The 22,414-nt window shown below is 53.0% G+C and overlaps 1 protein-coding gene across 4 annotated transcripts; it reads right to left on the bottom strand.

The window, feature by feature from the left end:
• Window positions 1-420: 420 nt before the first annotated feature.
• FBRS (fibrosin) lies at window positions 421-21,312 on the bottom strand. Of its 4 annotated transcripts, XM_063138346.1 has the most exons (18): window positions 19,398-21,312; window positions 15,555-15,740; window positions 14,206-14,241; window positions 13,348-13,377; window positions 11,997-12,045; window positions 10,459-10,864; window positions 9,435-9,676; window positions 7,686-7,885; window positions 7,456-7,500; window positions 7,168-7,263; window positions 5,923-5,988; window positions 5,800-5,829; window positions 5,364-5,591; window positions 5,067-5,199; window positions 3,940-4,023; window positions 3,763-3,846; window positions 2,443-2,662; window positions 421-2,003 (listed from the first exon to the last, which is right to left on the bottom strand). In XM_063138346.1, exons 1-18 carry the CDS (start codon window positions 19,794-19,796, stop codon window positions 1,265-1,267), a joined length of 3,273 nt encoding a protein of 1,090 aa, XP_062994416.1. In that variant the 5' UTR covers window positions 19,797-21,312; the 3' UTR covers window positions 421-1,264. The 4 variants fall into 4 exon arrangements, with proteins under 4 accessions (XP_062994416.1, XP_062994415.1, XP_062994418.1 ...); XM_063138345.1 differs by having other exon boundaries at window positions 3,763-4,023; XM_063138348.1 differs by having other exon boundaries at window positions 3,763-4,023; window positions 5,520-5,591.
• Between the last annotated feature and the right edge of the window lie 1,102 nt (window positions 21,313-22,414).

The following is a 22,414-nucleotide window of genomic DNA, read 5'->3' as shown; positions in this document are numbered from 1 at the left end:
GGTGGCAGGGCTAGGTAGGGGGGTTGGAGTTGTAGGAGGAGGCGGGGTAGGGCTGATTCTGCCTTAATGGCAGACGTCTACGCCTCCCTCTCTTGCTCCAAAATTGCAGCCTAACTTCCAACATGATTGCAATGCTCGGTGAATGCTCTCGGGACCATGAGGGACCCTAAATCAAAACAGTAACTTCTTTGACTCAGTGTCTTGCTCACTTTCTCCTCTTCAAAAACCAAACCAAAAAGAGGGTCCGGGGCCCTGGCTTCCCCTTCCCAGAACTTAAAATTTCTAACTCAAGGCTGACATGCCCAGCCAGAAATCAGGAGTTTTGGGCCACCCGCTCCCTCGTCCTACCCTCCTCTCCCCGAGCCATCCGAACACAGACACGCACTCGCGTGCGCACACACATACACACACAGCAAGGAATCCAGAAGCACCAGTTTGGGGTTTAATTAACCAACCTGGGGAAGAAAAGGGCATTGGACAAGTGCATTGCACCCCACCCTCCCTTGTTGCACCTTTCCGATCAATTACAGAAGGAGGAAAAGGGATGGGAGGCGGGCAGGGAGCAGATACAGGTATAGAAAAGAGCAGTACAGTAAAAACAAGGGGAGTTGTGGCGGGGGGAGAGGCGGAGGGCAGGAGAAGAGAGAGAAGTCACTTTTAAAATCACAATCTCAAACCTTTTATAAATGTACAAAAACCTTTTCCCCACCTGCCTGGGGCAGAATATATAAATATTTACACTGCCTGGTGGGGGAGGCACCCCAACATACAGCCCTCCCCTTTCCCCTGAAAACAGCTTTCCTATCAGCCCATGGCTGGAGGAGGAGGAGGAGAACACCCCCTCCCCCCCTCCCCCAGAGTCCAATCTCAGCCCAGCGGGAATACTGGAAGCAGACACCAAACCCTCTGGCAATCCCCAGAGGCAGGAAGAGGGATCGTGGTAGATATCGGGGATATGGACCGAGGGCACCCCAACACCTGGATTCCTGCCCCTCCTCCCAAAAGAGGCCCCATCAGCTTAAGCCCCAACCTGAGCCAGGACGGAAGGGGACTCAAGTCCTTCGGGGGGGGGGGGATGGACAGTGGCAGGCCTCTAACGTAGGCAAAGGTGGCAGGAGGGCCACTCTTCCACCACCCCCTCTAACACGAAAGGGGGCCTCGATAACTGCTCAGGGTTCCCAAGGACGCCATCCATCAGTCCAGTAGAGGTGGGAAGCCCCTCGGTCTAGGTGCTCAAGTTCCAGGGCCCCTCACAGCGGCGCCATTATCTGGAGTCCCGGTCCTTGTAGGCAGCTGCCAGTTCTCGGATGTCCGGGGCCCGTCGAGGGGAGCAGGGCTGAGCGTTGGAAGCTGGGATGAGCGGTGGGGGGGCACTCAGTAGTCCCACGGCAGCGGCGGCGGCTGCAGCGGCCGAGGGAGTGGCTTTTGCCAGCAGCCCATTTTGGTGGCGGGGGTAGGCCATGAGGCCGGGGTGAGGCGGAGGCGGCAGGCCGTACAACCGGGCCCGTTCGTAGTCCTCGGCGGCGGCCGGCGATGGGGTCTCCAGGTAGCGGGGCAGACGCTGAAGCGGGTGCAGCTCCAGCCCCCGGGGATAGGGCTCGCGCCAAGCTTCGAGCGCAGCATAGGAGGCCGCCGAGGGCGGGGCCGCCACCAAGTACGGGGAGACGCTTCCGCCAGTTCCGGCCTGGGGCCTCTCGAATACGGCCAGCGTCCCCAGGGGATGGGAGACATGCAGGGTGCTGTGGTAGGGAGCCCCCGTGCGCAGGGCACCCTCAAACCCCGTCAGCTCAGGCTCCTCCTTCACCTTGACTTCCTTCTTCAGGGGCAGCTCTGGATACGGCGAGCGGGAGGCGTGGCCGGAACTCGCCGGACTTCCATAGCGGTGCTCGCGGTCTACTGAGACGTGGGGCCGACCGGGGGGCTCGTCGTGGGCCAGGGCTGGGTTCTTTGGGGTGGGAGTAGCTGGAGAGGCACGCAGCGGATGGCGCGAGAAGAGGGCATCTCTGAAACGTGCAGAAAATGGAGGGACCAGCTTGTTACAACCTGGCCTTTAATAACTGGCTGGCAGCCACCCACGTCTTCCCCATCCAAACCTATTCCCTGCTGTACTGCGCTGGCCTGGCGCAATCTCCTCCTAGTCCAAGCCTTGCTCCCTCCACCACCACCGCCTGAACAGCCGCAGCGTGGTCCTCCCCGCTCTCAGAGAGAAGCCTTCTCTCTTTCCCCTTCCTCCCACTTTGATCGCCTCCATGTATTCTGTCTGATCCCCAATACAGCCACGCAGTGCTCCCCTCCCTCTCTCCCCATGACCAAGACTAGCCAGCCTTCAAACAAAAAGAGCCTTGAAAGTCACCCCCTTGTTCAAACATAGAGCAGGACGCTCCGATGCGTGAGACGGCTCCGCCATCAGCTCTCTGTCCTTGTCCCTCTTTTGCCTCTCACCTGTCCTTTTCGTCCTTGATCACCGGCCCTTCGGGCTTCTCGCTCTCCTTGTCGTGCTGGGTGCTTCCGCGCTCAGCCCCATCTCCAGTGCCGCCTTTGGGCCAGGCTGGGGCAGTGGGGAAGGAAGGGGGGGTGCGGTGCAGGCGATTCCATGCCTCATGAGGGCTAGGGAAGCCTGGAGCTCCAGGACTGTCCTTCTGCCCAAAGACAGCACTCGAGTCTAGGAGGGAGATCAGGAAATCAGGCCTGGCATGTTAGCAGCACAGCTGCCCCCCACCCTGTGCCCCCAAAATCTGGAGCGGCAGGGTACATAATCAAAATGCCTGGCACCCAGAGTTGCCCAGCCAGCAAATATGGAATCAACTTGGTTCCTACACTGGAATCAAGTTGTACTAGTGGACAGCATACCCATGGGGACAAGCCTGTAACTAAGAGCTTGGGTGTACAACCATTCAGGCAAAGGCCATGGTACAGCCCTCTTCAACTGTACCACTTCAAAACGCTGCTTGGGGTGAATGGGGGAGGTAATGACCTATCTGGATGATCCTTCGCAACGAAAACTTCCTGGACACAGGAAACGAGCATAAACATGGAGAAGGGTTCTAACCAAGGCTTCTCCTTTGTATGCTAAGAGCAAAGAATTTGCCTTTATTTCCTTCCCCCACACCCAAATACCCTGGGAGGACTTTGCCTTTTGCTTTTTCTGAATGTGGAGATCAGTCCCAACAAAGATTGCAATGGAGGTGCAAAGCCTCCACCTGGGCCTTGAAAAGGGAGCTGAATGAACAGGAGAACCAGGGGCTGGGGGGGGGGGGAAGCTGTGGCTCCAGCAATAATAATAATAATAATAATAATAATAATAATAATAATAATAATAATAATAATAATGGGGAAAGTCCCAAGACCCAAGCTTTAAGAGAGGGTGGGATCCAGGACTCCTGGGTTTTCCCTCCAGCTGTGGGAAGGAAGCAGCGAGTTGTGTGATGAGTGAAAAACTAAGACTTCTGGATTTCTTTTTCCAGCTCATGGTAAAGGATGGGAAATCAGGCTTCCGGAGTTACTTGTCCAGCTGTAATAGTGAGATGTAGTGGGTCGAAGAAAAGGGTTGGGATTCTGGAGCCTAGGATCCTATCCCCACCCATCAAATAGGCATGTCACCCTTCCTCACTTGCTTACCTGGCCTAGGAGCCACTGGGGAAACCCCAAATATAGCCTTCCTGCCCCCATGAACGATAACCTCTCTGGGAAACCCCAAGGAACACCTTCCCGCCCTCATAAAACGATAGCTTCATAGACCACTTCCCCCCCAAGAATACTCACTGAAGGATGGGTTGCCCAGGCCCCCAAAAGCCCCATTGGAGAGTGCCCCCAGGGAGGCGAAGCTGGGGGGCCTGCCAAAGGGATCTGGAAAAGAGGCGAGTAGAGGGGTGAGCAATCGTACGGACGCTTCAGGCTCCTGTCCCATTTGCCCCGTCGCTCTGGTGCGCCAGCTCTTACCAATGTGGGGGCTGGGGCTCAGGAAGGAGCCGTGAGGGGTGCTGGCAGGCCCAAAGGAGGGGCCACTGCCTGGGTGGACAACACCTGCAAGACAGAGAAGGGGCGGGGGAGAGAGCGAAGAGTGAATGGTCAAGAGGCCAGCTGGTGGGACAAAGGATGGGCCTCGTAGCGAGAGGATGTTGGGCTCCTGGAAGCCGAAGTCGGTCCTTAGGGCTAAGAACCCTCGCTACTCTCATGCAGTTTATACAGTACACAACAGCTCCATTCAGAAGACACCTTAAACCTCGGCTTGAACCATGGTGGTTAAGCCAGGAAGCTGGGCTGTGTTCAGAAGACACCTTAAACCACGGCTTTAACCATGGTAGCTAAAGCAAAATGCCTTATTCACCATGGTTAAAGCCATGGTTTAAAGTGTCTTCTGAACACGGCCTGACATTCTGGCTTAACCACTGTGGTTAAAGCTGTGGTTTAAGGTGTCTTCTGAATGGGGCCAACCTATTTTAGTGTCTTGATTGGTTTTCTTCTAACAACCCTGTAAAATCCGGGTGCAGAACCCCTTTCAAGGCCAAGGGCCAAATGTCATTTGGGAGAAGCTTTTGGGGCCTGCATTCTAGTGGTGGGCTGGGCTGAAGGCAAAAGGGGGGCAAGGATGAGAACGTGGCCTATTTGTCACCTAAAGCTCTTCCTGCCAGAAACGGAGCCTTGGGAAAAGCATTGCCACCTTTTAGAATTGGGGGGGGGGGGGGAAACGACACGAGTTGGGAAGCCACCCAACATCGGCAGTTGGGGACAAGAAGGGAAGCCCTTCCTGGGAAACCCTGGAGGACCAGATTATACCACTGGTCTCAGGATCTACACCCCCATTCTAAAGGTAGGGCACACCTACCCACGTCTGACCGACAGCGGAACCAGAGGAAAATGTCCCTTGAAATATCATGCAGTGGGGCGGTGCTCGCTGGGTTTCTAGGAAAGTGGACTATCAGGGGGAGCCGCCACATGGCGCAGGAGGGAGGAGCCTGGCACCGTTTGTTCGAGGGTCAGAAAGGGGGCAGGGTGAGCCCAAAGGGGGGCCGGCATCTTATACACCTCAGGGAAAGCCCCTCCCGGACGGAGCAGAGGGCACTGACCAGAGGCCGTGAAGAGGGTGGCCGGGCGCGCCAGCTCCTGGCCGTGCGGCAGACTGCCAAAGGCTCCCGTCCCAGGCAAGCCGGTGAGGAGGTCATTCCGGAAATCCAATTTGTGGGGGTCCCCCTGCATCAGCTGCAAGGAAAGAACAGAGAAGACAAGGCCCTTGTGAGCGCCAGGCCTGGCACACCTTCAGCCACAGCCCGTTCTTTGGCAGGGACGCCTCCTGCTCGGCCCCGGCCCCGGTTTGGGGGGGTTGGGGCGGTCCTAGTTTCCCAGCCTCCTAAGCCCAGACTCACAGACCCCGATCTGGATCCAGGGTCCCACGGAAGAGCAGTAGGGGAGAGGCCTCTCCTGTCCCTTGCAGCGACCCTCTGGCGGCCACCAGCAGGAGCTGCGCCACACCCCGTCACTGGACGCAGGCCGAGGGGGGAGGCGGCGCAGGCCCACCCTACCTTCATCTTCTCCTGGTGCCGCAGGATCATATATGCCACACGGACGTGCATGGCGCACCACTTCCCGGGCTTCTGCGAGAGAGGGGGGAACCGTCAGCTCTGTACGTTAGGTCCCCGCTGGGCCAGGCACAGCTTGCCCTACATCCTGATTTAAGTCACTCCTCCGCACCCCAGGGTATGTCTCCCCGCCTCTCACCCTTGCTGGGTCGGCCCCCACCCCACCCCCCCAACTTATTAGCCATCCCATTGCAGCCAGGAGGGGTCCCGGGGTCTTACTCACTCTCAGCGTTGGCCGGAAGGGATCGGCGAGCTGCAAGGAGACAGAAAAGCCGCACCGGGAGGGTTAGCGGTTGTCTCCCCACCTGCCCACCCCTTCCACCCCAGATGGCGATGGCAAGCTCACCTGGGTGCCTTTCTGGGCCAGGCTGGGCGGGACGGCCAGCCGGGATGGCAAGTCAGGGTTAGTGCTCTGGGGAAGAAAGAGGGAGTCAGGGCGTTGGAGAGACCTCTGGACACATCTCCCCTCCTTGCCCTGCTCTGCTCGCTCAGCTGTCACGCCCGGCAGAGAGGGCCCTGAAACGCCTCCCCATTTCAAAGGCAGAGCTCAGGAATTCCCTCTCCCCCCGCCCTCAAAGCTTCTACGCTTTCCCCACAGGAGCAAAGAATCTTGGCTCACCACCTGCAACTCTCAAAGGGTCTTGGTTCCCAGCCTCCCTCTCTGAACCAACAGGATCGCTGGGCAACTCAGGAAGAAGGGACAATGCCACTGTAGGCAAGCTAGCTAACCCCCACCCCACACAAGTGTCATATTTAGCTCTGCTCTATTTGGGTTGGAAGAAGGGGTTTCAAGTGATCAATCAGAATCTGACTCTGAAGTAGAGGAGTTGGCACTAGAAACAGGCTAGCTTGTACTAGTGGGGCAGAAAGCTCTCATGAACTCTTCATTAGCTGGAAGTGACCCCTCTCCAGAGCTTATCTCTTCAAGGCCAAACAATACACAGTCAGTGGGAAGCTAATATTCTTCTGAAGGGGAGAGTACGGAGAGGCTAGCCAATCCTAGAGTACACCGCAGACTAAAACGGGTGGAGCTAAAGGAAGGCGAGAGAAAGTCAGCCCGGCTGGCATCCCATCAGAAGCTACATCAGAACTAGTCTCTCTGAAGTTAACGTGTCTTTGAAAAAAACTTTCCATTCTTCTTAAAAAGACAATTGTCTTGCTTAGTTTGCCTAGGGGAAAGTTCCTAGAGATTAAACTCTCTTTCAGGTGGGAAGAGATGTTTATTGCCTGAATAAAGCTTTGTAGATTACTTAGCAGACCTTGTTATTGTCTCCCCAGAAGGCAGGAGGTTTTAAGAAACACCACCAGGGCTCATCTGCTGGGCCCTGCAGTCTTTCCAGAGCCAGTGAGTGAACCCGTGAGTCCAAACACCTGCTCAAACCTCGGGGGCTCCACTGTTCCCCGGTCACCCTGGCTCCCCGCATCCCCTGCTCATACAGAGAACCCAGGCATCCTGGCCCTCAGCCCTCTCTGCCGTAAATCCTCCACACCCCCTATTGCCAGGAGGTAGGGAGAAGACCCCTGAATGCTAAACTCCCCAGCCCGCCACGTCCAAGAAAGCCCATTTGTCGACTAGGTCTGGAGGGTTCACCTTAGGTTGGAACGCCCCCTGCAGGGAGCCAAAGGACACAGCGGGAGGCAGGACTGGGGAGATCCCCGACACGGCTGGGGGGTATGCGGCATAAAACTAGAAGAAGCAGAAGAGAAAGCGATGGAACAGCCGCCCAGAGAAACCGAGGCACGGGGAGACGGGGGAGCGGTCAGCTCCTTTCTCAGGAGGCACAGCATTACGGCCTTCCTTGGGGGCCCTGCCAAAAAGGCTAGCCCCGGACGCCACCCTGCCGCCGGACGCTCCCTACTCCAAAAGGACTTCACTTACATTATGCCTCAGGAGCCCGTCCATCTTGCCAGGGTATTTTTCAAACTGCAGAGACAGAGAAAGCGAGGATGAAGAACACCAGAAAATGACACTCCTTGCCAGGACTAGGCGGGGAAGTGCAGATCATCCCCACCCAGAATTCTGACCCAAAGGGACCACACCTACACCGGAGGCTGCAACGCTCAGGCCTATTCCCCGCGCCCGCCAAGGCCACCCAGGCCTGCACTCACCACGGCTGGGCTGGGCGCGGGCACCATGCCTGGCGGGAAAGGGGTGAAGTGCTGGTGGGTGTGCTGGTGGGTGTGCTGGTGCTGGTGGTTGTGTTGGTGGAACTGGAAGGCCAGGGGGCGGATGGCGGCGGCCCCCATGTCGGCGCCGCCTTGCGCCGTGAGGAATCGGGAGCTCAGGTCTTGGCGGATCAGTTCTTGTTCTGGGGAAGCAGGAGGACAAGTCACCGAGAGGCACCTTGCTGGGGGCGGGGGAGCCCGTGAGGGAAGAAAGGGGGCGCGAGGGGAAAGAGCCCCCCCTGCCCCTCTCCCACTCCACATAGCCCCTGCCCCACAGAACTCCCAACGGACCCACAAGCACTGGAACTAGGCTGGACTTCAAAGTTCTCCTTTCGCCAAGACTCTTTTTGTCCACAAGTCGTCACGCACACACACACACAACCCCAGGAAAAGCCTAGCTCCTCTGGAGCTCAGCCGGCAACGTAGCCTTTCCAAGAAGGGTCTTTCCCACAACATCCCCCAGAATCACTTCTATTTCCTGCTTCGGGTTGTCATTGTAGGTTCAAAAATATCTCCCCCCCCCAACACTATGAGGACGGGAAATTTACTTCAAAAACCTTAAACTGGGGTTCACGTGACACAAAGGGCTCGTTCCGGTGATCAGTGGTGGAAACCATGCAGCGTCGGTTGTTTCCCCTGCGCGGGGGGGGGGGGGGGGCAGACGCAACCACAACGGATCACGTGTCGCGAGCGTCGTGCATTTCCCCCCACCCTACCACCCACAGCTTGCAGAATGGGTTGTACGGTGGGTGAAAATGTATTACACTCACACCGGGTTCGGGCGACATGGCAACCCGCGACACGGCACGTGCGGTTAGGGTGATCCTGGTCGTGTGACCGGCACTCGTGGGGGAACAACTGATGCTGCGTCATTTCCCTCGCTGACCGTCCGAATAGTACTGCAAGAGCCTTGAATTGCCTCAACCCGTACCCCTCACCCACCCACCCCCACATCCACCGCAGGGACACCCATGAAATCAGAACTTCACTTCAGGCAATCCTATCCAATCAGGGATGTAGCAGACCCAAGGCTCAGAGGAATGCCACACCGGCACCTTTTTTTATTAGCGGGGTGTTGACATCCGCTGCCACCCACACCGCCCCCAGATTTCCCTGTACTCTCGGGGCTTGGTGCAGTCTTCACAGTAGCTGTGGGAAAATTAATCTCCCAGCTATAACAATATATTGCTCCTTGTTGTAATGTGAAGTATTTTGGGGTGGCTTGGTATCAAATGGGCAATTAAGACCCATTCGATTTGCTAAGGTCCTGCTCCTGGTGGAGAGGAAGACTGTCCGAACGGATTTGTCGATATCGATCAACACAGCCGCCTAAATTTCTGGACTCTTCCTGAGGCTACGGACTATGGGGGACTGTCACGATGAGCTCCCGCACGTCAAAATTTGCCACCCCGCCGCTTGGACCCAGGCATATAAAACAGGAGCACAGCGGTCCATGCAATTTATACTCCACACTTTTGAGGGCTGCCATGACCACGCTGACTTCTACAACTGACCTCTGTACAAGCCACTCACACAAAGACCTGTGCCTGCGTACAAATTCCTGCGCCTGTGGACAGCATAACGTGTGGACACCCCAATTTGCAATGGCGGCCTCCGCTTCCTTTCCTCCCAGCCCCTGCCGCTCTTCTCCCCAAAGCCCTCGTCGCGCCCCGCCAACCCAGTCTCTCTTACCAGATATGGCAGCGGCTGCAGCTGGGTGCCCGGCAACTTGAAGCAGCGGGGGTGGCGGGGGGAGGCCAGGCGAGGGGGTGAACATGCCTGGGGGGTGGTGGTGGGAAGGGGGCCGAAGGGTGGACGGAAAGGCGTGGGGAGGCAGGGCCAGCGAGGGGGTGGAGGGCCGGTGAGGGAGCTGAGAGGAAGAAGGGGAACAGGGCGGGAGGATGGGCTTAGGGTGAGCTGCACCGCGGCTGCACCTGAAAAAGGGAGAGAAAAATAATTTGCGATGCACAAGTCAGGAGGAGACAAGAGTCATGAAAGGAGCCGGGAAGGGTACAAGCCAGAGAAAGCATCGACAGAATCTTCTATGCAAAGTAACCTTAGGGAAAGGAGTTTTTGTAACCGTGGCTTAGATAACTGGAGTTCAGCTGGGACACATCTGCACTTTAATGCTGCCAAAACAGTCCATCTTTCTGAGGAGCGCACCTACGTGAAAGCGACGGGGGAAAGACTCGAGGAACGGAACAGTTTCTTTTCTTTAAAATAAATAAATAAATTCTATAGAAGAAGAAGAGGGGGAAGCAAATGAAAGAGGGGGAGCCAAAGCGCACCCCAAATGCACATTGGAGTCACAAGATGACTGGACCGCGGGGACTGGGGCGTCGCAGTTTAGATCTCGCCGGTACATCCCCAGGTGGTCTTCGGCAAGCCCCCCCTCCCCCAGCCTCAGTCAACCCATCTGCACTATAGGGATGACAATACTGACCTATTTATGGGGTCGCTACAAGGATATGCAAAGGCCATTGGAAACTCTCAAGTTCTCTATATATTGCTGTAAATTATTAAAACACCAGGGGGAACTGCTTGAAGGAGACAGGGAGGAGGAGCAGCAGTGGGTGAAGGGAAGAAAAAATGGACAGGGAACGAAAGGAGAAAGAAAGGGCAGAAACAGAGAGAGGCAAGAGGGAGAGAGATGGAAGGAGGGCAGACAGGGGAAAAGGTAGGGTAAGCTCTGTAGAGAGATCGCGCGAGGACTCACCCTCCAGTGCTGAGGTCCAGCCCTACAGCGTACGGGGCCTGCGTCTGGCTGGCAAAGGGCGGCACCTTCATGTGCAGCTGGCTCTGGGTGAGGTTGTGGGGGACTGCGCCCCCCTGAGGTGTCGGAGGCAGCTGGCCTTTGGGCTGGGGCGTCCCGCGAAGAGCGTTCGGCGTCTGAGCCCGGGTCCTGGCGGGCGGCGGGGCGGGCGGGCTGGGGGGCAAGGCCTGAGCTGGAACGGGGGCCGCAGATGCCTGAGAAGGGGGCTCCTTGGGCAGGAAAGGCACTAGCAGGGGGTCTCGGTCGGCCTCGTAGTTGCGCTCCTGGCTCCGTTCCAGGCCAGAGACTTTAGGGATCACAGAGAGTTTGGCTTCACAGCTCCCGTTTAATGCACCAATGGGTCCCGAGGCTTCGGGAAGAAAAGAGAAAACCGAGATCAGGGTGCCGGCGAGGTCTCAAGGGACAGCACGGGACCGAGAACTTGGTGCGAAAGCCGAAACTAGCCACGGGCTCAATGGCTGGGCAAGCGTCACCTCTCGGCCATATTCTGCTGTGCAGAACAGGAGCCGTAGCAGCTTAGTACAGGGAGTCATTCTGGGGGTGGAGGAGGTAAGTATCCCCAAGCAATGGTACCCTTACAAAATCTATGAAAAGAGCAAATGCAAAGTTGGTAGACACCCCGGTGGCAGCAACAGAGGGGACACTGGGTAACAGCACTAAGCAACCATTTTACCGCATAGTACTATAACTATTTATTATTACTACAACTACAAGCCTTTGAGGAACTCAGAAAGGTTTACCTCGCTCTCAAAAAGAGAGACAGGATCTGCTATAGTAAGTACATTGTGTTGCCGTTCAGATCCCCCACCCCCGCCACACCAGATGCACCACAAGGTAGAGGAAAAGAAATCCAGCGTGGGCTCCTGCTACTCGAATAAAATTCTGCCAACCAGAGTCTTTTCCAGCACCCTGGCCAAGAGAGCAATCGGGATCAGGCTAGTGTGAATCCGGCTAGAGCAGCCTTCCTCAACCTGGGGCGCTCCAGATGTGTTGGACTACAACTACCAGAATGCCCCAGCTGGCTGGGGCATTCTGGGAGATGCAGTCGAACACATCTGGAGCGCCCCAGGTTGAGGAAGGCTGGGCTAGAGAAATGCCCAAAGCTGAACAGAGGGAGCTAGACTGTTTGTCTGTGTAGTCATACACCACCCTGAGATCTTAATGATATAGGGCGGGATACAAATGTTTTAAATAAATAAAAATCCCCTGCCTGGGCATCCTCCAGATGTGTCAGAATGCAGCAATGGCCGTGCTGGCTGGGAACCCTTCTGGAAGGCACAGGCTGGGGATGGCTGATCGAGACCAGTACAGTCTACTCTGACTTGCAACTGCCTTCCAGAATCTTTTAACTGGACGTGCTACGGACTGCATCAGGACCCTTCTGCCCACGTGCAAGCCAGCTGCCGCACCCCGAAACGACCACACTTTAGAACTGCTGCAGCAGCCTCTGCCATCCCCCTCTCCGTTCGCCCACCCCTCACCTTTGCTGGTTGAGACAGTGAATGACTGTTCGAGGTCATCAATGGAGGCCTGCAAAGACAAGGAACATTGTGTGTGTGGGGGTGTTATTTAGATCCCAAAACGAAATGGATGGATGTGCGTGTGGGTGTGGGTATGTGTACATACCATCTCAAATTCATAATAATACAAACTGAAAAGCTGTCCAAAATCTTCCCAAGGTATTTCTCCTTTGGAAGCAAGAGATGCAGCAGTTCAGCCTCCCCAACATGGTGCCGTCCAGAGGTCTTGGCCTACCAGAATCCCAGAGGCTGGCTGTGGGATTATGGGAGCTGTAGTCCAACACCTCTGGAGGGCACCAGGTTGGGAAAAGCTGCAACAGCTCTTCATACAAAGAAGGACTGAGCCACTCATTAGGTGAGCAATACTGGCTGCTTGGCATGGCAGGCCGAGCAGGAACTGACTTCTAACCCCATTAGATTGATCTTCGTTCTTTCGCATTTAAGCTAGCAGCTCACACACACGCATGACTATGTTTATATCGAGGGAAGGCTACCGACACGTTATCTACATAGGGCCATCTGTGAGATGTCTTGGCAACAGGAGCTGGTGTCGAATGCAGCCACTTTCTTTCCAACAGGAACAACCCCCTGGGAAACTATTATGCTACTCTTGGTTTACACAGGCTTCCTACAGTCTTCCAGTACGACGGAAGGGCTCCTGTTGACCTCCTACGGCAGGGGTAGGCAACGGCAGAAAGTCCAGTGAACAAAGTTAAATTTGCCCCAGAGCTCCATTTTGGTTTGTTTTTTTAAATTTTCACAGATTGTCGGGAGTCATGTGCAGCCCACTGGCCCTACAGTCCTCATTGGCTTAGGGCCTACGCGGGATTAGGCAAGAGAAGCAGAACACAGAGACGCCACTCAGCATGTGTAGAAACGGGCATATTTCTGGATCTCTCTTGCAGAGTTTCCCCACAGAAGAGCACCCACCCCGGCCATCCCCCCCACTCAGGAAAATATATAGCTATTGGGAAGTGCTGACAGGCGTAGCAATCGCAAGCAAGGGCTGGAAAATGCAGGGCCGGTGCCAGACTATTTTGCATCCTTGGCAAGGCGAGCTACTTGCACACACACACACACGCACACACAAATTGCCAGCTTCAATTCAGCTGTTCAAGAAGAGTTTCTGAACTATTATATTTTCCTTTTATTACTATTTTTCTTAAAACAGCTAATTTGTATAAAACTGTGACCCTTAAAGGAGCAATACTGTGCCCCTCTGAGGTCTGCACCCTAGACGGCTGCCTGGTTGGCCTAATGGTAGCGCCGGCCCTGGGAAAATGCTAGGACTGGGGTGGGGGTCGATGCCTACCTGCTCCTCTGGGTCGCTTTCTGTATCACACTGCAAAAGGAGAAAGAAAGAGAAGACAGTCAAGTAGTGCAGCAGACTCTAAACGCTTCCCCCCACCCTTACACTAGTCAAAAGCAAGCTCTGGAGCAGCCTTCCTCAACCTGGGGCGCTCCAGATGTGTTGGACTGCATCTCCCAGAATGCCCCAGCCAGCTGGCTGGGGCATTCTGGGAGTTGTAGTCCAACACATCTGGAGCGCCCCAGGTTGAGGAAGGCTGCTCTGGAGGACAGAGGACAAAAGGAGGAGGCCCAGCTGAAGACTTCATGTCGGGTTCCCGTGGCCCAAGAGCAAACTAGGCCACCTTGTGGCCCATAAGTGTCTGGGGGGAGGGATTGAAAGGGCACAACAGGGTCATCAGATCGATGTTAGAACAGAACAAAACAGAAACAGGGATCTGCTAATATCCAACACTCACGAACCTAGTCCATCTGCCCTGAGGCCTTAAAGGAAAACCGAACAAAACATAGAGATGGAAGTCGTTGCAAAGAAGTGAAGCAGCATCTAACTTGGGTATGAAGAAGCAGACTTCGCTCCTTCTAGCTGTCCAATAGCCCAGGACCTTCCCTGGTCTAGCACCAAGGAGAAAAAGATTCCCCAGAATTCCCGGCCCTTCTGCAGTTCAACCCCTCCTGACTGAAGGGGAAAGGGCTTTTGTGAACCGCCCAGAGAGCTCCGGCTATTGGGTGGTATAGAAATGTAATAAATAAATAAATAAATTCCACCAGCAGAATGTTTCAAGAGTGGGACGATGTGCTGACAGGTCTCAAAAATCAAGAAATTGGGGGTGAGGAAGAGAATTCATATACATTATCCACTTACTATATATCCAGTTTCCAGGTAGGATTGGAGAGAAGGCTGGAAATAAAAAAAATAAAAAGGGGATGGGGAGGGAGAGAGAGATTAGACACACAATGATTGTGGACTGCCAATCCTTAAAATACAAAACAAAATAAAGGCAAAATGCCATGGGCCCAGATGCCAGGCAAACTTGTTCTGGCAGGACAGTTGCAAGACCGAAAGATCTACACTGGAATGAAGAAATATGTGTGTCTGCTTTACAAATACTCTCTCTGCGTTCCCCAAAGAGGGGAAGGTCCTGCTTGTGACTGGCTGGCGGGCCCTATGCAGGCACACATTGCCTTTGCTAGAAGCAACACCTCAATCCTTTGCTCTAAATTCATCTGGTGTTTTGAAGATGCCAAGAGCCATACTGCAGTTCTGACGGAGGTGTTGAGACAGTTCAAACGATTAGCAGTGTTTCACTCGGGGGCTCCTCGTTGGCACAACATCCTTATTGATGTCACCAAAACTCAAACCTCCTTTCCCAGATTCCGCTACCTAACAGAAAGATCTCGACTTGTTGATCTCCCACCTGCAAATCACAGGCCTCATATGGAGGGAAACCCAACTGATTACACCCACTTTACTCCCAACTCTATCTGTATTTAATTTTGACTATAAGAAGTGCTGTCCACGGTAAAGAAAAGGCACCCTGCAAATGTTCAAAGAAACTCTTTTTCAGATGTATAGTGGCTTAGGTCCGGCAGTAAAATCTACCCTTCCCATAACTAATTAATGATGGGTGGGGAGAGAAAAAGAGAGGGAGTTTTGTTTGCTCTCCTCCCATGGAAAAGAGGAGTTAATTCGTTCCTTTCGGCTCCCACCCCCAGCCAACCAAGAACGATTATTTCCCCTAAAACTTGCAAGTCTGCCATTAATATCCTAGATCTCAAGAATGTCTTCAGCACTCATGTGATTCAGCAACTTCTGGCAGCTTTTGTTCAACCAATGTTTTTGACACAATGCTGTACTTAGAAAGAAAACATTAAAATAAAAAACCCAGACAACCCAGGAACACAATTTAACATGCCCCAGATCAACCACAATCGATCCCCATTCATGTCCGCATCCCCCTGCCCCACTCCACGCAGTCACCTGACTGGACCAGTCTGCGCACAGCACGCCGATGGTTTTTATGATGTCAGCTGCTGTCAAGCCTTCTGCGTCTCCCCCCCAAAAACACACACACACCCCTGCATTTTAATGCTTAACATGGACGCCAATGGCAGCAGACAACTTGACCTCTGCTGAGCGGCTTTCCCCTGCCCATTCCCCACGTGCCTCAGCTTCCTCTCCTCCATCCAATCCCCAGATTCTCCAGGCCTCACCTCTTTGTGCCGTCTCTTGCTACGTTTCCTCAGTGCTCCCTCCCCACCACAGCCCCGGCTGCGACCCTTCTCTGAGCTCCCATCCTCATCCTCGGGCTCAGAGTTGTTCCCCTCGCCCCGTTTCCTCTTTCCAGAGTGCTTCATCCGAAGCTCCAGTCGCTCCGGGGTCTTCAAGGACGCATCCTTCTGCAGGCGGGTGACAAGGGCATGCATACTTTAAACCAAATCCACCACAGGTGATCCAGTCCAGGCTCAGGAAACAACTCCCAAGATTATCCCTGAACAGACGCCAATATATCCTCTCAGGGGTAGAAAGTATCATTTGTTTTACACAGGGGGAAAATGGAAAAGCAGCCAAAAAATATAAACTAGAAATTGGGGGCAGGGACAAATATGTGTATCTTTATTGTGTGGATATGCTAGAAATTTTCATTTGTTTTTTAAAAAAAACACCTCAAAAGTGGAAAGAGATCAAAGTGAATCTCCAAAGTGGGAAAACTAGCATGGTATGTTGTTGGACTAAGATTAGGAAGAGTTGGGTTCAAGTCTCTCCTAAGCCACCATATTTATGGGGGTGGTCTTCCGCAGTGCCCGAAGATGCTGTCCTGAATATTCACTCCTGATCATGGGTTCTTGTGTCATGAAAACGCAGCCAGCCGGGTTTTAACCCTCACATAACCCCCACCAGTTGGGTGCACACAATGTGACAACCCACAGTTTGGGGTGGAATATTAAGGATGCCACCCATGGGCGCCACATTTTAAATAAGTGACAATGAGCTACAGCATGTCTTGTGAACATAGTCAATACCTCTCACCTTCACAACCCTGTGAAGTGGGTCAGTCCAGCTTTTCCCAACATGGAGCCCTCCAGATGTGTTGGACTACAACTCCTATCATCACCAGCCAGCACAGCAAAGAAGGCTTGGTAAGGCTAACGGGGGAACCATGTAGACTACCCTGAGCTCTTAGTCTAGTGATCTAAAATTTCCAGAAATTTTGAAGCCATGGGGAAAAAAACGTTTTTTCCCCAAGGGGTTTCAGGAAAAAACAGAAATTTTCTGAAAAATTGAAATAATGCAATATTAGCACTTTACAGATTGAAAGTCACTTTGTTACTTTAGTAACATAAAATGTAATTATGTCCAAGTTGATTTGGCATAAAATTATTACATTTGGTATATTAAAAGTACAGTATATTCAAATAATTATTACAAATTTAATTTACTTTTTTACTTTTTTGGGGTAACAAATGGAGTTACAAGCTCCTGAGCTGTTTGGAACACCTGAACTGTAAGGAACCTCTTTGGTTTTGCCAGCTTATGAGCAGGCAAAAAAAAATAAATTAAAAAACAAGAACAGAACAAACAGAACAACTGAACAAACAACAAACATTAGTAACGAAGAAAAATATTTATGTTCCCGCTAGTCCTCCAGTGTCAAGACATAAAGCACCCATTCCCATAAAAAGAACTGAGAAAAACTATTCAATGAATATGCATGAAATTTAATCAGACTCATTTTCTGACCTATAGCTATCGCTATCAGTTTCAGTCTCTGCTTCAGTGGCAGTGGTGCCCCCTGGAGGCAGAAATGCATCTTGCTCTTGCATTTGAGAGTTGTAGTCTCAGTTTGCAACCTAGAACTTGCTTGTCCTTGGTGCAAAGAAATTGTAATAATCTGATACTGTTAAGTTTTTAGAAACCATTTGGAGAAGTAAATATCTGAACACCTTGTCTTAAACATTTTATTCATCATGCTAAAATAAAACATCCCGTAATTTTCTTCATTTTTTCCAATTTTTTGGAAAAAAACAAAAGAGGCTTTGGGAAAAAACGGGGAAAAATTCCCCAAATTTTTCCAATTTTTTTCCGGGCCTTCACATCTCTGGCTCTTACAAAGTGTGGGATAAAAATGTAATAAATTATATAACAATATCCTAAATATTGTGCTAATATTTCCAGATTGAGAGCCAGGGCTAAAGTGTTCATCTAGCACCTAGGATACAAGGTTCAAATTCCCATTCAGTCATGAAGCTCATTGGGTTATCTTGGGCCAGTCCTTTGGCACTCTACTATGGCAAATAACATTCTCCTTCAGGCGAGCAGGTGGTGAACATTTTTGTACACCGGAAGCCGGCGCTTTTAAAGTTAATTTTGAAGCTGCTGTTGATGAACCACAAATGACCAGCATAGGCCTGGGAGTCACTGTTGTGGAAGATTTCTTTTGTCCAAGGAAGAGGCCAACAGCTTAGAAAGATTTCAGAGGAAGATAAAACTCTACAAGGTAATTCCTACAAGGAAAAGTGGAAGGTGTGAAACGGCTCATACCAAGGTGGGCATGGAGTTAAAACTAAAATGATCACTCTCCCTTCCAGCTCTGTGATTCTCTGTGTGCTATTGTGCAGGGAACAGATCTTAGCTACACGATCGGTTCCTCTGGAGCTTGCTGAAGACACCTGTGTCCACGCCCTGCTCCTCACCCAGTCCTGCCTAGCAGGAAAGGCAGGTGAAGCCAGTCTAAAACAAGTCTACAAGCTCAGCCCAGAGCATTCCTGGGTGAAGCCGAGCCTTCTTTGCTGCTTCAACAGGTGAAACAGCTACCTACTGAGTTCCGGTGATCTCATCTCTGCTAAGATATATATATAATTTACTGATCCATATCCCAGTCCTAGGAAAATGCCTGGAAGGACAAAAGGGGATGGGGTGGGGGCTGATTACACTTCCATAATTTAGGCACTAAGAAATTCACAGCTAACAGCATTTACTATTCTACTGGGTAGTGGAAAGTGGTGACAGTTCTATCCCAGCCGAGGAGGAAATACAGCCCCATGTCAACCCCAAATTTCAGCTTGCTGATGCTTCTACTGCTTTATAGCTGATGCTACATCCCAGTACCCCACCTCCTGGCACGATACATGTCTACTGTCCTAATCCTGGGGACAAAATATAAAGAGGTACCTTATACTGACTGGGGGGTGTATCTAGCTGTACCATCAGGGATTTAATCCTTGTCCTGATATGAACAAAGTAGGAGCTCTAACAATGGGCACTCCCCTGAGTTGATACCAATTCATCCCTTTCATCGTTATATTTCAAGAGCTAGAGACTCCTCCAACTGCACCTTATCCCCCCAACCTCTCATATAGGGATAATTTTTGCTTTAATAATACCCCAGGGGTTAAACAATGGACCTACCCCCCTTTTCTTACACAGGCCAATCAGTTTCAACTTGAGTATCTGTATGCCTCCCTATTTGAGTGGACTAACCATACAGGAGACCAATGGAGCCTCCTCCTCCAATAGTAACCACCGCTCAGGATGTAGGAACCACATCATGCCCTGGCTCCCATTTATATCCCCAATGGACTCAGTATCTAGGACAAAAATATATTCGAACAACCAATTTGCCTTTGTCATGTGTTAGATGGCTTGAACACCCCAATGGCCCTGTTCAGAAGATGCATTAAACCTCCCTGGTTAAGGCTTTTTTTGGTTAAGCACAGCTAATGTTGAGGGATCATGGGAATTGTGGCCCTCCAGATGTCTTCACCTAGAAATTGCCCACCCCTATCCTAGACCATCCACTGGGTCCACCACCCTTCATTGCTGTTTCTTGAGATGGGTTTCCAATCGTCACCCCAAAAAAAAACACCCAACCCTGCTGTACTAATGGAAACCAGCACCCAAAGAAGTCTCCACTCCCATTCCATTTTATCCCAGCTCACTCTGGGGAGCCCATGGAAGAAAAGGTGCCGCCGCCCCCTCCCTCCCTGATGGCAGCCTCCAGACTGCCTGAAGGTCCACAGCCCATCATTGGCAGAGACCAGGGGGAGCCTCCTCACCTCCAGGGCCTCAAGGCTGACAAAGCTGGCAATGGCAAAGCCATCAATGAGATCCTCCTCCTCCTCCTCCTCTTCTTCCTCCTCATCACGACTGCAGGACGACCCAGAGGCTCTCTTCCGCCGCCGGAGGGGCCGGCGGCGGCGGCGCTGCTGCTGCTGTAGGGGCCGGCCTTTGCCAGGTGCCACTGGGGCCGGCGGGGAGGGGCCTTCACTGTCCGATCCTGAAGACGAGGACGACGAGAGGCCGCAGTGGGGAGCATCCCCGGGCCGGCCTCCACGACGGCGAGTGCAACGACTCTCACGGTCCCGCCGTGAGCAACGTCGCTTCCTCCGTGCTCGGCTACCGCTGCCTCCTCCACCACTCCAGCACAGGGCGGACGCTGCCGCTGTTCCTTCCATGATACCCCCCTTGAGGTACAGAGAATGTGTCGTGTTGTGTCTGGTGGCTGTCGTAGACACGTGAGGAGGGGGGGGGACACCCTTCACCCCTCTCCAGCCAGGTGCATCGCAACTGCTCTCAACTGGCCCCTCCCCTTCGATTGACAGCTCTCAGAGAAGCAGCAAATGCAAGAACAAGGCCTTCCTCTTCTTTCTTTCAAAAAAAGAAAAGGTTTCCGTATTTCGTGACAGAACGTCCTGGTCGTTACCAACCTTTCCTTGATTTAGAGAGCCTACTCAAAAGCAGGAGGGAACCTCTTCATTCAAGTTTAATTCCCTCTCAAGGGAAGCATGGGTGGCAGCTACCTTTTCATGTATGCCTTCCTCTTAAAGGAAAGTGCCGTTAAATTATACAAAAAAATAAATAAATACTTTCAACATAAAGCTCAAAAGTGGAAATCGATCGGAGAACACTTTAACACGAAACTGGCTCCTACCAACGCACACACTCCTTGAACATGTGCTTTGGGTCCAGAAGAAAAAAACTCCCCAGACACCAGCACCACCACCGTTGCCTCTCAGAAAGGATTTTACATCCCTCCAACAGTGTCATGGGATGGGTGCCTTTGAAAGGCTGCTTCTGAAAACCCCTTTGAACGAATTCCAGTACGTGTAACTTGAAGGAAGCTTCTGATTTAAGTGCCTAGACATATATATTTTTAGAAAAGACAAAACAAGCAGCCGTCTTCGGGGTTTTCTCTTCAAGGAGGCGTCTTGAAAGGTACCCAGACGGCTCTCAGGGCTTGGGCAGCCTCCCCTTTAAGACTGCAGATGTGACTCCTGCCAACAATGGCAAATGGCTTCCGCTCAGAGGACGCTCACTTCCTCCCCTGCGATGATGATGATGACGGCGGCGGTGGCAGGGGCTCCCAGGAGCACTTCTGGGGTGGCATCTCCACCGGAGAGACTCAACTTCTGTGGTCGCTTCCTCTTTGCCAAGCTCAAGTGCTTTTTCCCCCCTTTGCCTTTTTTAAGGGGTGTGTGTGTGGGGGGGGAAGCTTGAATTCTTCTTCCTCCAGGGTGTGACCTTGCCTTTAAGGATCCAGATTCGCTGCAAAAAGCAAAATTTCTCCTCGCATTCGATCCCCTTCAAGGATCTATGGTTTCGAGCCCTCCGCACATTTCCTGCCACAGCATGGCCGCCCCTTTCAAAGTTCCCCCTTGTCAGGCATCCTCTCGTTTAACAATCGGAATTAAACGCCCTCCAAACATTTTTCCTCGTCAGCTCGCACTCCCCTTTAACAGTCCAGTGTTCAAAGTCCTCCAGAGGAGCCCAAATTTCACCTTTAAGAGCCGCCCCTCCCTCGTAGCCACAATGAGGGCTTGAGGAGAACTCCCCTTTAAGAGGGCCGAGCTCCCTTTAAATCCATTGACAGGAGCTGGGGGGTGGTTGTTGTCCTCCGGCTGAAAGTGCCCCCTTCTTCTCGCTGCCCCCCCCAGCTGTACCTTTAAGAGCGCCGGCCGTTGAGGGTGGCTTCCACTCAACCCCCCTTTCGCCCTAGCTCAGGCTCGAAGCAAGGGGTCCCGCGAGCCCCTAACGCTGATTGGTCGCGAGGCTGGTACCCTTCGCTATCCTCGCGCCCCCCCACAGCTGATTGGCCGAGGCGGTGAGGTGAGTAAGGATGGGGGAGGGGTGGCTGGCTCGCAGGATCCGGCGGCGGCGGGGAGGGAGCGAGGGAGGCTGTCTCGCGTGGCGCTCCCTTCCCCCGCGCGCGCGGGCCCCCCCTCTGGTCTCGTCGTCCGTCGCCCGCCGCCCCTCCCTGCTTCGTCTCCGCTGCTGCCCCCCAAGTCTCCCTCTCTCTGTCTGTCTCTGCCGGATCCCCTTCCTCTCTGCGCACGGCACGCAACTCCGCCCACAGCGTCATATCCCTCCGCCTCTCGCGAGGATGGAAGCAACAAAATCCCTCCGCCAGAAGAGGCGGGGGAGATAGTCCCCCCAGTCAGGCTCCATATCCCTCCTCTCGCAGACGGGTTGCGGTGGGTGGGTGCGTGGGTGGGAGTGTCCCCTCAAGCCCTCGCAGACACACGCGCACGCCGCTCAGGGGTCACTTCCGTCCTGTACAGGGTGACGTCATGGTGTCACGGAGAGGAGCGTGATGCAATGATGTCATCCTTCCCTACAGGTCTCTTGCAATGATGTCATAACACCCGCGTGTGACGTCAAACCGCATGACGCCTGTGGTGCAGCGGCCAGCTGATGGCAAAGAACCACGAGACTCCACAGGACTTGCACGTGATGATGTCATACCCCAGCAATAACAGAACACGGAAGATTCTGCCCAAGCCAGTTTCAACGCCCTGACTCCAGGACCCGCTGCTGTTCCTGGCAGCCTTGCTCCGGAGTTTTGTACAGGGATATTTCCCAGCCCTGATACCGAAGCTCTTGCAACTTAACCTGGGACCGTATGCCTGCAAAGCATGGGGTGTATATCCAGTGTTAATCCTCCTTGGAGTGGATCCACTAAAACAAATGGGGCTAAAGTCATTGATTTCAATAGGTCTAGTTTCAATAGGGCCAACACTGGATACAACCTTATGCAGCCATGGCTACTAAGTAGGGTGACCATATGAAAAGGAGG

Source organism: Elgaria multicarinata, chromosome 11 (genome assembly GCF_023053635.1).
Source record: "Elgaria multicarinata webbii isolate HBS135686 ecotype San Diego chromosome 11, rElgMul1.1.pri, whole genome shotgun sequence".
NCBI classification, from domain to species: Eukaryota; Metazoa; Chordata; class Lepidosauria; order Squamata; family Anguidae; genus Elgaria; species Elgaria multicarinata.
The sequence above is the reverse complement of the archived record's forward strand: the minus strand, read 5'-3'. Positions and strand labels throughout refer to the sequence as shown.

Bases quoted from the DNA above. Each gene is read 5' to 3' on its own strand.
- FBRS (XM_063138345.1), bottom strand. From the start codon at position 19,796: ATGGAAGGAACAGCGGCAGCGTCCGCCCTGTGCTGGAGTGGTGGAGGA. The intron at 5,200-5,363 runs GTGAGTCTGGGC...CTTTCCTTGCAG, and splicing joins CTGGATCCAGATCGGGGTCT to CTGATGCAGGGGGACCCCCA. The intron at 2,663-3,762 runs GTGAGTATTCTT...TCTCCCTCCTAG, and splicing joins CCTGGGCAACCCATCCTTCA to ACTCGAGTGCTGTCTTTGGG.